This window comes from Garra rufa, chromosome 2, assembly GCF_049309525.1.
Source record: "Garra rufa chromosome 2, GarRuf1.0, whole genome shotgun sequence".
Classification (NCBI taxonomy): domain Eukaryota; kingdom Metazoa; phylum Chordata; class Actinopteri; order Cypriniformes; family Cyprinidae; genus Garra; species Garra rufa.
The window spans coordinates 13,368,951-13,382,768 of record NC_133362.1 but is presented as its reverse complement, the minus strand read 5'-3'; the positions used below and the strand labels follow the sequence as shown (position 1 = coordinate 13,382,768).

The following is a 13,818-nucleotide window of genomic DNA, read 5'->3' as shown; positions in this document are numbered from 1 at the left end:
TATACCACTACGCTAAGCCATCAAAGCACTGCATTGTAAGAAATTCACAGCATTTGACAATACATTTCTAGGCAATTATGAGTGTTTTTAAGAAGATGTGTTGAGTTAAAAATAGTTCAACTTTTGAAAGGCCCTTGCGTTTTGTTTCATTCCATTGAGCTCCTTTTTAAAAGCAAGAATGCATGCTGTGAACATCCTTTTAGCATCTGATCAGGGACTGGTAGATGTTTTAAAACTGTATTCATGCAGGGCTGAATGTAAAACCATTTTGCATATCACTAACACATATATCTATGTATGTATTCCTAAGCATGCCGGATGTGCAGAGACAGATGTTGCCGATGAACCCTAAAGCAAAGATGGTTTTAGAGCTGGAGTGACAAGATGAGCGGAAATAGACGGGGGATGGGCAGGTAAAAAACTAACTCAAGGGCAACTCCATCACATCCGCTTCGACTGTCAACCCCGATCCTCGTCTGATGAGTTTTCCTGAGCGAACAGCACTCTGGATTTTCACCAAGGTTACTTTTGACTCTAATCTCTCCTGAAACCCCCGTTTCACCACTTTCTCTTTAAATTTGCGGAAAAGTCCTTTCATATTGCTTTACTTAAGCCGTCTACTATATGTGATCTCCATCTGAGATTCATCTTTGTCATGACAGACTGAAAAACACACGATAATTGCATGCTCACGCTCACCATCAAGCACTTGTTATAATATCTACTATACATGGAGAACCAGGAAGATTAGTGGAATTAGTCTGGAGGGCTGTAACAAACACTACCCTGCTTGATTGAAATCATTTCCCTTATGACAGGAAATGAAATTCAATAGTCATCGACAGGCTAAAGATAGAAACACATGCCTCCTTGTGTGTCCTGATGGCTGTGGCAGACTTCTGTAATGTGGTTAAAATAATTTTAAAGTGAAGTGTAATCAAATATGGACTGAAAAATGTGTTAAGACAAATTTGTCTGACACTGAATACAGCAGCAGTTTGAATCCAAGTTTCAAGTATTTATTACCACACACATTGATGACTTTCCACACTGGCACATATCTAGTGACCAAAGCTTAGGTGATTGAAAGTGTCCATTACAAATCAATTTAGTTTCGCAGTGCAAAATCTAATTGAGAGGCAAATTGTTCAAAGCAAAATGCTAATGGAAATGTATAATAGTCTCTAGTAAGGATATGCAGTATGAGCATTAACATACGTTTTTGATCTTTATATTATTTTATATATTTATTTACACTACTGTTTAAAAACTTTAGGGATGGTAAGATTTTTTTACACATGTTTTTGAAATATGTTCAACACGGCTGTGTTCATTTGATTAAAATACAGAAAAACGGTAATATTGCAAAATATCATTAGAATTTGAAATGTTTTCTACTAAATGTAATTTATTCCTGTGATGTCAAAGCTGAATTTTTAGCATTATTACTCCAGTCTTCAGTGTTCATATCATTCTAATTGAGTTTTTATTGTCAATGTTAGAAACAGTTACGCTGCTTAATATGTTTTGGAACCTGTGATTCTTTTTTTTCAGGATTCTGTGATGAATAAAAAGATAAAAAGAACAGCATTAATTCAAAATATAAATCTTTTCTATCAATAAAAGTCTTTGCTATCACGTTTTATCAATTGAACAAATTCTTGTAGAATAAAAACATTTCTTACTTTCAAAAATAAAGAAAAGAGAAATATGTACGTACTTCAGATTTTTGAAAGTTCATGTATATTGTTAGAAAAGATTCCTACTTTAAATAAATTGTTCTTTTAAAAGTTTTATTCATTAAGGCATGCTGAAAAAAGTATCACAGGTTCCAAAAAATATTAAGCAGCACAACTGTTTCAACATTGATAATAAATCAGCATATTAGAATGATTTCTGAAAAATAATTGGACACTGAAGACTGGAGTAATGATGCTGACAATTCACAAAAATTTATTATATTTTAAAGTATATTAAAATAGAAAACCACTATTTTAAATTGCAACAGTATTTCGAAATATTACTGTTTTTTCTGTATTTTTAATCAAACAGACAGAGCAGAAGAGACTTTTTTTATAAAAACATTTTAAACACATTATACTGATCCCAAACTTTTGAACGACAGTATACATATAAAAGACCATTTTTTCTTATATTAGAGAATTAAATGTTTTTTAAATGCTAAGATGCTCCATGTAACTTAATTTTTTCAACTTTTTTTATTCTAAATGTAATGCCAAAACAGCTTTACATTATGTCCCCTGAGTTATATATGAAATATGTAACCCAGGACCACAAAACCAGTCGCAAATAGCATGGGTGTATTTGTAGCAATAGCCAACAATACATTGTATGGGTCAAAATTATCCAAAAATCATTAGGATATTAAGGAAAGATCATGATCATGAAAATTGATACTTATGACTGGTTTTATGGTCCAGGGTCACATCTCTAAATAATTTAAAATGTGCTGATATACACACTTGTGTCTGCACATCAGTTGAATGTTGTGATATTGCTTGGCATCCATAAGCAACCCACAGTTACGCCTTGTTTGCACTGGGTAGGTGGTTGGGTGGGTGGATGGTTAGTTAGGCAGGTTCATGGATTGATATGGACAGATACTGTAGGTGGAATGGCTTGCTCTCTCTTTTATTAACCATTATTCATTTATAAGCTCAATATAATTTTCCAGTACGTTTATACATGACATTGACCCTGAGTCATACAAATTCACGCAGCTTCAGGCAGTTTCTGTACAACCTTTTTCTCAGGCTGCTTTGGAAAAGAAAACAGATACAGGCCTTCTGGAAACTGTCTGACTGTGTTTCTGCATTGCACATAAATGTTGTTCATCATGTTCAGTGATACCTCACATGCACGAGCCTGTAATCCTCATCACTTCACACTGTATTGGTTCTACAGTATACTGTACTTTACTGGTAAAAGAAAACTGATTATATGATCATGTTGTTTCTCAGATCTTTTAACTGCTATATATCACATTATGTCCAGTCATCTGTAAACAACCACCGTTCTGAATTATTCATTGACACTAAGCATAGATGAAACTATTTTTTAGCATTGTGAATATCATCAGAGACATAAACATCTTGTTTTGATATCAGGAGTTTATTACTGTGTTTTCAAGGCTGCACTTTATTAATATTCCTCAGGCATTCTCCTTAATGCTCTGTTCTTAACACCAAACCCAAAGTATTAAATTTATGCAGTTTAATTCAGATGAAATCCATTCAAATGTTGTTTTCTTGACTGTTTCAGCCTCATGCATTGTGATTACGTGACTGCAATGTCGTAATAGTAATGTGGTAAAGTTTATTGCCTTTTTTAGTTGTCCATTAACTTTTATTTTATACTACTTGTGAGTAAGTTTGAGAGCATTTTAATAACTTAAATTGATTAGACAAAAAACAAAATAATCAAGAAAAATACTAAATATCATCAAAAGACTAAAAAAAAATATTATTACTGTTCAAAAGTTTGGGGTCAGTAAGATTTGTATTTTTTAAAAGAACTTTTATTCTGACTTTTTCAAATTTGATTTATCAAAAGTGGCAGGAAATGCATTTATAATAATGCTAAATATTTCTATTTAAATAATTGCTGTTCTTTTGAACTTTTACATATCAAAGAAACCCGAATAACACTTTCCATAAAATATTACAGTACAACCAGGGTCATGAGGGCTTGTGGCAAAAATGCCATAAAAATGAACAAAAATGCCCCATAAATTCATGACAAAGGAGAAAAAATGCCCATGCACAATTAAACAACGTTTTATGACTGTTGTGATTAAAATTAAATATGAAATTGAATAAAAAGTGCCATTTTGCAGAATTACATGTAGATTCACTTCCAGTGCATCAGATTGCTTTTACACATTGTTTTGTGCAGCGTTGAGCCTTATAACCAATCAAATGTGTTTCTACTAAACTTAGGAATGCACTGGCCAATCAGAGGCGCTTAAATTAGTCAGAGCTGAAAACACTGGAGCTGTTGTTGAGTGTGCATGCTCGAGAAATTCTGTCATCATAAACAACACAGTGCAGATAGGATATAAATAAAAGATTAATTTCGTAGCTTCAGTGTGAGTTTTTGCATAACTTGTACTAGACTTGGCTAATGTCATTGATTGATATGTTTGTCTGTGAAGCCAGAATGTGACGTGCCTAAAACAAAACAAAACAAAAACGTTTATATTGTTTTCTATATTGATATTATTAATCAGTATTACAATATAAAGAGCAATAATCTACAGTAACAATTTTTGTCATAATATAGCAACGCTATGAGCTTCTGTTTTTTTCATGTGTAATTTAGATACAATTTTAAACAGTCTATTGTTATTGCCAACAGTTTAATATATTGATTAAAGTAATTGGGTATATTTAAAGGGGTCCTATTATGCTTTTTCACTTTTTGAATTTTAGTCAGTTTGTGGTCTGTATGTTTGGGCATAAAAAACATCTACAAAGTTACAAATCTCAAAGTCCACTCCAAAGGGAGATATTTAGTAAAAAAAAAATATAAAAATGAACGGCCGCACTGTTGACGTGTGCGGTATAGAGATATATCGATACGGAGAGCCGTAGATCCAGGGTGACGCCGAGGATCCGGAGGGCCAAGGTGGAACGTGAGGGTCTGGCGCCCAAGGCGGAGGCGGAGTTCCGGAGGCCCACGGCGGAGCCGGAGCGACAGAGGATGGAGGCTGTGTCGAAGGAAGGGAGGAGTCCGAAGGAGCCGGTGGGACGGCGCGACGAGGCACAGTCGGAGGAGCAGAGTCCTGAGGGGACGGAGGGACGACGACTGACCAGGGCGGAGCCGGAGAGACGATGGAGCCCGGTGGAGCTGGTGGACCGACGGGTGACGGTGGAGATGAGAGCGTCGAGAGCCGTGGTGGAACCGCAGGGTCGGAGGGCTGAGGCGGAGTCCTGGACTCGGAGGCTGGAGGCGGAGCTGAGGGATCCTCCAGCCGAGACACCGTTGGAAACTGGCAGCCCCGCGGCGAGCCCACTGCACAGGTGTTGGGCTGAGGGGCTGTCAGGGGACAGCGGTGGCCAGACAGACATGGAAGTGGATGACAGAGGGTGGGTGGGTGGGAATTCCGGGCAGACAGGAAGGTCAGGATAGAAGAATACTTCAGAGAAAAAGTCAATAAGATCCCCAGAATGATGCTCAAGCTCACCCCCAGTGGTGGTGCAGTGGGCAGGGCTCTCTATCGCCCTCTCTTGCTCCACGTGACAATCCACCGTCGCAGACGTTGTAGTCGGCTCTCGCACCTGGTCAGATGGGTCAGGCTCTGGCTCTGTCGCTCTCGGCTCTGGCTCTCCATCGTCGGTGGGCTCGGGCTGCAACTCCGCTTGTCGGGGTGATGTTTGGCTGGGTTCTGGGTCTGGTGTGGGGCTGGTGTCATCCTCCGCGTCCAACGAAGATCTGCTGGACACCAGCACCCACACGATGTAATCAGCGAGGCTCTCTCGAGGACCTTCCCCGGACAGCTGCGCCTTGATGGTGTTATTTAATCCGTTGCGGAAGAACGTGCACAAGCAGCTGTCCGGGTAATGTGTTAATGGGGCGAGGAACACAAAGTCTCTGGTGTGGTCCTCGAGAGAGCGATCCCCCTGCTCCAGGAGAATGATATGAACAGCGGGATCCATGAAGAAAAACAGAAAAATAAACACTGGGAAAAAACGGAAAATAAAGCAGGGGAAACACGCTGGGAAACTTTATTGGTCGGTCCTTCTGTTAGGGGTGCGTGCAAGACGAGACGAGACGATATTCAAAATAAACAATATATTTAATATAATTCTCCAAGAGGAACAAGGCAGGAACAGGCAGGAACATTGAGAGCTTTCACACACATCACACAACGTTAAGGACCGACAATGAACTGAAAACAGAGACAGACTTTTAAATGCTAACTAATCATTAAACACAGGTGCAGGGAATAATCAAAGACAGGTGCAGGGAATAATGATGATGAGGGCAAAACCAAATGACAACAAAATGACAGGGGGAGACCAAATGAACAGACATGAATGTAACAGCATCCTAGGTGTATATGACTTCTTTCAGACATTATATTAAAAATTATCCTGGCACTCCCAAGCTTTAGAACGGCATAGACTAAACGGCATAGACAAGTGTTTCTCTCCATGAGTCCAAAACAAGTCAATCCATAATAAAAAGTGCCTCACATGGCTCCGGAGGAGTGAGTAAAAGCCTCCTTTAGCGATCTGATGTGCTTTTGTAAGAAAAATATCCATATTTAAAATGTTAATCTAGCTTGGGCAGTTGTACACAGAACTAGCTGCTTTGGGAAGGGGCATGGCAGCACTGAAACGCCTTCTAAACTGTTGCAATACAGTGGGACTGCTAACCAATCACAACACATTTTGTTTTTTGGAAGTCGGACCTTCATCAAACCCGGAACTGATCGAGTTATTTGTGCCAACCTGGAGAGAAAGCTATTGTAATAATGTAAATTATGTGAATAATAATGCGTTTTTCGACCCCCAAGCATGAGAGCAAAAACAAAAAACCCCAAAACAAAATAAAGACTTTGTAAAAGAGCATAATAGGATGCCTTTAAGTATTTGACATTAAAGACAACATACATTTTTCTTTTTTTGATATAATCATAAGGAAATCAATTCCGGGGGGGATATTGCCCCTTAATGGAAAAGTTCATGAAAGTTTGACATGAAAGTTTGCAGATGTGTCTCATCTGTAGTTTGTTCTCTTGTTGAACCATCAAACAATAAAGACAGAATTCTTCACTGCAATCTTTCGTGTGTCTTTTCTACTTTAGAATAGGGAACATAATCTGAAGTAATACAGCATTTATTAGTGAGAAATGTGCTTGTTAGCTCTTAATAAATTAAGGGAATGGGGAATATTTTGTTTATTAATCATTTATTAGTATGGAACAACTGCTAGAAGACTGCTTTTGTGTAACTGTTTTTCAACTAATTTAAATGTCTGATGAAATTCCTATTCTCTATTTATTTCATACTTATAAGCTACACATTTGCATAGTGTACTGAGAACTTATAAAGTTTGTAATTCGCACAATACAAGCTATTAGTTTGTTTTATGTTTAGCTAATTAGTACACTGTTAGGACAGAAACAAATATAAAGGGTCTATAAGACCAACATAAGACAACAGCCAATGAAGGCCTTATAAATAGCTTATAATGGCATACAAGTCCATAACTAGTCATTTACAAATGCAGTTATTAGTCATTAATTACTGTCTAATTCCTGATCCTTAAAATAAAGTGTTACCAAAAGTTCATTTCTGACCTTGAGTACAACATAAAAGTATAACAGTACAACAGTTTTCAACATTGACGATAATACAAAATGTTTCTTGAGCAGCAAATCAGATTAGAATGATTTCTGAAGGATCATGTGATACTGAAGATGGGAGTAATGTTTTAAATTACAATACTATTTTTACAATATTAGTGTATTTTTAATCAATTTAATTCAGTATAGGTTAGAGGCATTTCAAAAACATTTTAAAAGTTTCTGGTCATTAAGGTTTTTTCAGTACTGTATATTTTTAGCTATACTGCTTAGTTCAAATGAGGCATTTGAATTAGAATTAGTGGTGACACACGAGATATTCTAGATCATTCTCATCTCACATTCTAGCATTTCTGTGATTGTCTGCTTATTGAGAAAGACTCTTATCACAGCTTTGCACATGTAACAGACAACCACTCTGCAATATTCTACAGTGCCATCTTACTGTATGTTTCTAGACGTCTTTTCTGTGTGTCCCTGAAGTGTTGAAGGACGCTCACTGGAGCTTGTGTAAAGCTTCATTAACGCTGCACACACAGCTGGACCGGTGGGCATAAACAAAGCCTGTCTGACAGAACTGAACTTTAGCTTGAGTTGAGCTTTGGGCTTTAAGCATGAACCAGTCGGTATGCTCCTACAGCTCTGATTCATAGCTGAGTCTAATCCACTACTGTACAGTATCTCTACTCTCAGTAAAAGTGGGGAATACCAAAAAACAAGACTGTTAAGCTTTTATGAAGCAGTATCTAAAAAACTAAACAAAACAAGAATGCATTTAGGTGTGTGTCTCTTACCTGTAGGTGTGGGCAGACTTGGTGTCTCCCCCAGCACTAAGCGAACTCTCTTCGCGTGCGTTTTGCCCTGGTAGTGTGACTGAGCCACGATGGCAGATGTGAAGAACATGTTGCAGAGAGTACAGCATTTGTTTCTGTCCACCTCATTCTCTGCGCTGTCCTAAAAAAGATTAAAAACATGACATATAGTACATAGTTTTTTTTTTCCCCACATGAGAAATGCAATAATTGCTATTCATCCTAAAGAGTGCTAAAATTGTTCCAAGGTTGTGTTCGTCATCACATTTATTTCAGATGGACGGCATGAAAACAAACAAATAAAATATTCAGCCAGTGTTCTCTGGCCATCAAAAACGGATTAGATGTGCTTCAGATTCCAGAATCTCACAGCCAGAAGATATTTTGAATATTCATATGTCAGTAAAAACGCACACAGACAAGCGTTTGATTGTGGCCACATTGTGTGTGCTGTGAGCTGCTGCCAGTGGCTTGAACTGTCCTTCTCGTCTCTGGAGACCGGACTGTGGATTACGGGGCCACTATCAATTCTAGCACAGACAGGGCCCTTGGCATTCTCCCAACCCCCCCCCCCCCCCCCCGCTGTGAGTCAGGTCCTGATCCAGTGCAGCAGGAAAGAGGTCAGCTTTAAGTAAATCAGGCGAAAAGAGAAGCTAAGAACTGTCCCAGTTCACTGACCTGCCTTTCAAAGCAACAGTCCAGCTTATCATCTCCTATAAACACAACAAAATCAGTTACTGGAATGAACACACCAAGCACTCCTTTAGAGCAGCCTTAGATCAGTGGAGCCCAGACAGAGGTATGTGGAGCCCAAGAGATGTTTTAGCAGGTTGCATGAGGAGCTTCGAAAGATTTTACATTGTTTGACCTAAAAATATTAGATCTGTTTAATGATACAAAAAATGTTTTATATAAATGAATGTAATAATGAATGTTGTTGTCATTGCCATATCGGTATGTAATACATATTTGTAAGATATTTTATTGATGTTTTTCTATATATATGTATCTGAAAAAAAATCTCAAGAGCTTCGGTTCCAGCAAGATAAAATCAATAGCTGTTGAGTGCAATTAGAATCACAATCCCAGTCAAGAGAGCAGAAAACCTTAAGAAGTGACTGACTGATTCCTGTTGTAAAGCTGAATGTGATGAAATGTGTGTGTGAAATCTTTTCAGACAGAGATGTCGGAGAAGACAAAGAGTGTAAAACCTGTGAGAGAATGAGGAAAGCCACACGAAGAGTCTAAAACAGACAATATGTGATGTTTAAGAGTGTTTCAGAAAAGATACTGTATATCAGCTTGTAAGGTTACTTTGATGCTTCATGGGTTGAATATACCAAAAATGAAAAATTGTATCATATGTGACCCTGGACCACAAAACCGGACTTAGATAACACAGATCCAAAATATCGATTTTTCTTTTTTTGCCAAAAATTATTAGGATATTAGGTAAAGATCATGTTCCATGAGGATATTTGGTAAATTTCCTAACATAAATACATCAAACCTTAATTTTTGATTAGTAATATGCATTGCAAAAACTTAATTTGGACAATTTTAAATGCCATTTTTTTTATATTTAGTTTTTTTTGTAAACCTCAGATTTACAGATTTTGAAATAGTTGTATCTCGGCCAAATATTGTCCTATCCTAACAATGGACAGCTTATTTATTCAGCTTTCAAATTATGTATAAATCTCAATTTCAAAAAACTGACCATCGTTTTGTGGTCCAGGGTCACATTTACGCTACCGTTCAAAAGATTACATTCAGTAATACATTTTTTTTTTTTTTTTAAGAAATCAATGCTTTTATTTAGTGTGGGCATATTAAATTGATCAAAAGTGACAGTAAAGACATTTAAATGAGCAATATCATTCACAGTGTGCCTATATGCAGCCATATCTCATGGCTAAGGGTGTGATATTGCGTTTATACAACAGTTGGACGGCACGAGTGTGTAAATACATAAACAACAACTAGTGGTGCAACGGATCACAAAACTCACGGTTCAGATCACATCACGGATTTTGAGTCACGGATCGGATCAATTTTCGGATCAGCAAAAAACAAACAAAACAAAAAAAAAATTGTTTTTTAATAATTTCTGAATGCTAACTAAGTAGCCTACTTATAATCCACAGCAAAAACTACTAGCTGAACTAATAAAGTCAGTAACAAAAAAAGAACAATTACACAAATGACAAGTGTAGATGAATACAACACAGTTACTAATAAAATCAATAACACTAGTATTCAGGTGCAGAAATGTAATAATTAAATGTAAAATAACTAGTGCGTCTCACTGCAGGTATTTATAGGATGCTGTCTCTTTAAGGCCTAATGCACGTCCCTAATACTGGCACGCATCTTTCTCAGCTGTTTCTGTTCACTGAAGACATAAACGACTGTGTTTACCAGAATACAAAAACGGGTATTTAAACATAACTTTGTACTGTATGTATGTTAAGAGAAGTTTTAAAGAGGAATCAATCTGTGAAACACGCAGTCTAAATCGCGCGTCTCTCTCTCTCTCTCTCTCTCTCTCTCTCTCTCTCTCTCTCTCTCTCTCTCTAAAAAAAATAAATAAAAATAAATAAATAAAAAACTGCGTGCGTGTTCTCTTTTGCTGCAGCGGTTTAAACAGTTTGAATGGGTAAATTGGCAAAACAAAACATGTGCAAATTATAAACTTTTACTCTATGATGGTTAAACTGTTATATTAAATATTAAACAGTTAATCCGCGAACCACATGCGTACCGAACCGTGGAGTCCGGTCCGTACGGATCACGGATCATCTTCGATCCGTTGCACCCCTAACAACAACGGAGTGTCTTTAAAAAGCCTCTTTAGTACTACATCCTTCCGCCATGGATTCAAATCTCAAGCTGACAGTTTAACAGCTGAGCCTAAGCCTCATCAACATCACTTTAGAGCTAATAATAAAGGAACATTGAGTTACTTCATTAAAAGCTTATTTGAACTGTATTAAAAGCAGTGTATTACGTATAGTAGAGTATTATGAGAGAGAGAGATGGACTGAGCGAGTGTGATTACCTGCATCTGATACAGCATTCATTCTTCAGCTCAAATATTCACAATAAAATGTTAGTTTGAATGTCCACTGAGGAAAGCGTTATCTTTGTCGTAATGTTAATATCCTGTTAAGGGTGATTTCTGATGACAGTGCTGATCAGTGCATTTGCTGGCTGCGTCATCAAGCTGTTGCTGAAAGTAAAAATAACTTCCTTCAACAGCATTTCATTTCTACATAAAAGTCTTTACACTCTCTTGTTGCCATCTAATTGCAGAACAATGTTAGTAAAATCATCATGAACAAACAGTTTCTCAATAATAAATACTTCAAATAAATATTACTATTATTTAAATAAAATATTATTTATGGAATAACAATATTTAATAATCAACAAAAGCCATCATAAAAGTTACTAGGCAATTCAGTCAAAAGTACAAAGGCAGCACTCTGATATACAGCATTAGATTTACATAATTTTCTCTGGAACAAATAATACATTAATGAGACCAAAGACTGCCCGTTGGATTTACCCAAAATTAATAATATCTCATGTCTAATGAGTATAGACAAATCAGAGCCAGCGGTAAATTCCAAAAGATCTGGCTGAAGTAAGGCTGCTCTCGGTGGGTTAGTGATCACTGAACTGAGAAGTGACGCAAGCAGAGTGATACAAATGGTGAAATGGCTGTTGGAGTTCTTGTATCACTCTAATATCACACTTTTATCAGCCAACCAGATTTGATCACCAAAAAGAACTGTAGAAAATGTTCTAAAAGATTTCCATTTCAAATAAATTAGAACATTAGAAAAAAATAATAAACACTAACTATTAAACAGTAATGCACCCTCATTGTTTTAATAATAACACTTCTAAATGCAATAAAAGTGAATGGGAAGAGATAATGTTGAGCTACAAAAAAGACAAAAAGCACCATGAAGTTGGTTTTGTGTGCTGTATTTCAAGTCATATAAAGCTATCTAATAGTTCTGTGTGAGGAATACATCAAAATGTTGAAGCAGGGGTGAATGAATGTAAATTGGGACACGTTTTGCCATTAAGATGACTGGGAAGAAATGTTCTCATTAACCTGAATTCACCTACTATGCATTTGTAAATTTAACTTTTTAATGACAAAGAAAATCACAGAATGCACCTTTAGCGCTGTGGTAAACTTTCCATAAAAGAAAATGAGAAATCTAAAAAAAAAAAAAAACTCATCCAGTTTGGAACAACATAAGGGTGAGTATATGACAGATTTTTCATTTTTGGGTGAACTTTTGTTGTTGATACTGCAAATAGCATCTGCTCGATCTGAATCAGACGTTTAAAAATAAAACTGCCATATTTTCATTGCAGAGCAGAGAATTATTTTGGCTCAAGCATGTTGTCTCAGACATTTCCCCCAGTCTTAGGCCAGATCTCTGCATTCTCCTCAACCATCACTATGACATTCCTGGGCTTAAAAAAAGGTGCAAAGCTACATTCAGGAGGAACGCTTCATCAGCAAAATGTCTGTAAAACAGTAGTCATGGAAAATCTGAGATGCATTTCCACTGGAAGAAGTGATGGTCTGTTTCTCATTCTGTATCCATCTCGTTCTCTCTCACTTTTCACAGCATCTCGGCTCTTTGTGGATATTCTGTCAAATGAATATCTAGACAGCTCTCTCTGTCACGCTCCCTCGGGGCAGCCGTCTCGTTGACTTTTGGTGCCCGTGATAAAATCTTTATTGGTATTGACAGCTCTGTTCCTCCTCACCTTGTTCAGTGAATTTGAAAACCTGGACAGCACCCATGACAGCATGTTGAAGCAGCAGATGCCTGACCACCTCAGCAGTTCTGCTTCAATTCTTTAACCTTTCAATTGTTACTCCTAAAAGCCAAGGTAGTAAATGGGGGACAAATGGAAACTTTTGCCTAGTGTTTCCTGAATTTTAGATTTTTCAGTTTTAGATTTAGAGTTTTCTTTTTCTTAAAGCAAAATGATATATATTTTTTTAAATCAATAGTTTGTTAGGGCCGTTAGTTGATGAGAAGAGGCTTGGTTGACCAAAATTTTATTAGTCGCTTAGTCATGGCAGCTCAATCTAATGTTAACCTAGAAAAATGACATGACATGACACATGACAGACGAAGGTGTAGGTGCGGTCACTTGCTCTTAAAATACTTGAAAGTAATACGTCTTTCGAATCTGTAAAGACTCTACATTTATTTGTGTGCAGTCAGAATAACAACGAAACGTTTCTAAAATAATGACAGAAAACTGTCTTGCTGCTGTGTTGGTCTCTGTGAACTTGAGTGCGAAACTTCGAAACTCTGTGTATACTTGCCGTACAGACATGAAAAATATATCTATAGACAGTGAAATGTCTACCTTTAATTGAACCAATTCAAATAGATAACAACATTTTTAGATCATGTTATCCGTATGGAACATGCTTACAAGCACATCCACTACTGCGGAGATGACGAGTCGATGTCGCCCGGCCTCATCTCTTTAGCTGAAAATAAAGAAAGTGCTAGTTTATCAATGAATTATTAAAATGTTAATGCTTCTTTGCTGTTTTTCCCTGACACATTCATAATTATTATACTGTGGCAAGCTATTTGTGTGTGCACTTGAGCGCTTATT

At 37.0% G+C, this 13,818-nt stretch overlaps 1 protein-coding gene across 1 annotated transcript in view; it reads right to left on the bottom strand.

Moving 5' to 3' along the window:
- The window catches only part of LOC141326168 (zinc finger matrin-type protein 4), a 151,544-nt gene that overhangs the window by 70,589 nt on the left and 67,137 nt on the right, over positions 1 to 13,818 (bottom strand). The window contains exon 4 of the mRNA XM_073834883.1: positions 8,128 to 8,287. Coding sequence (XP_073690984.1) covers positions 8,128 to 8,287 — 160 coding nt within the window. The remainder of the gene's footprint in view (positions 1 to 8,127; positions 8,288 to 13,818) is intronic.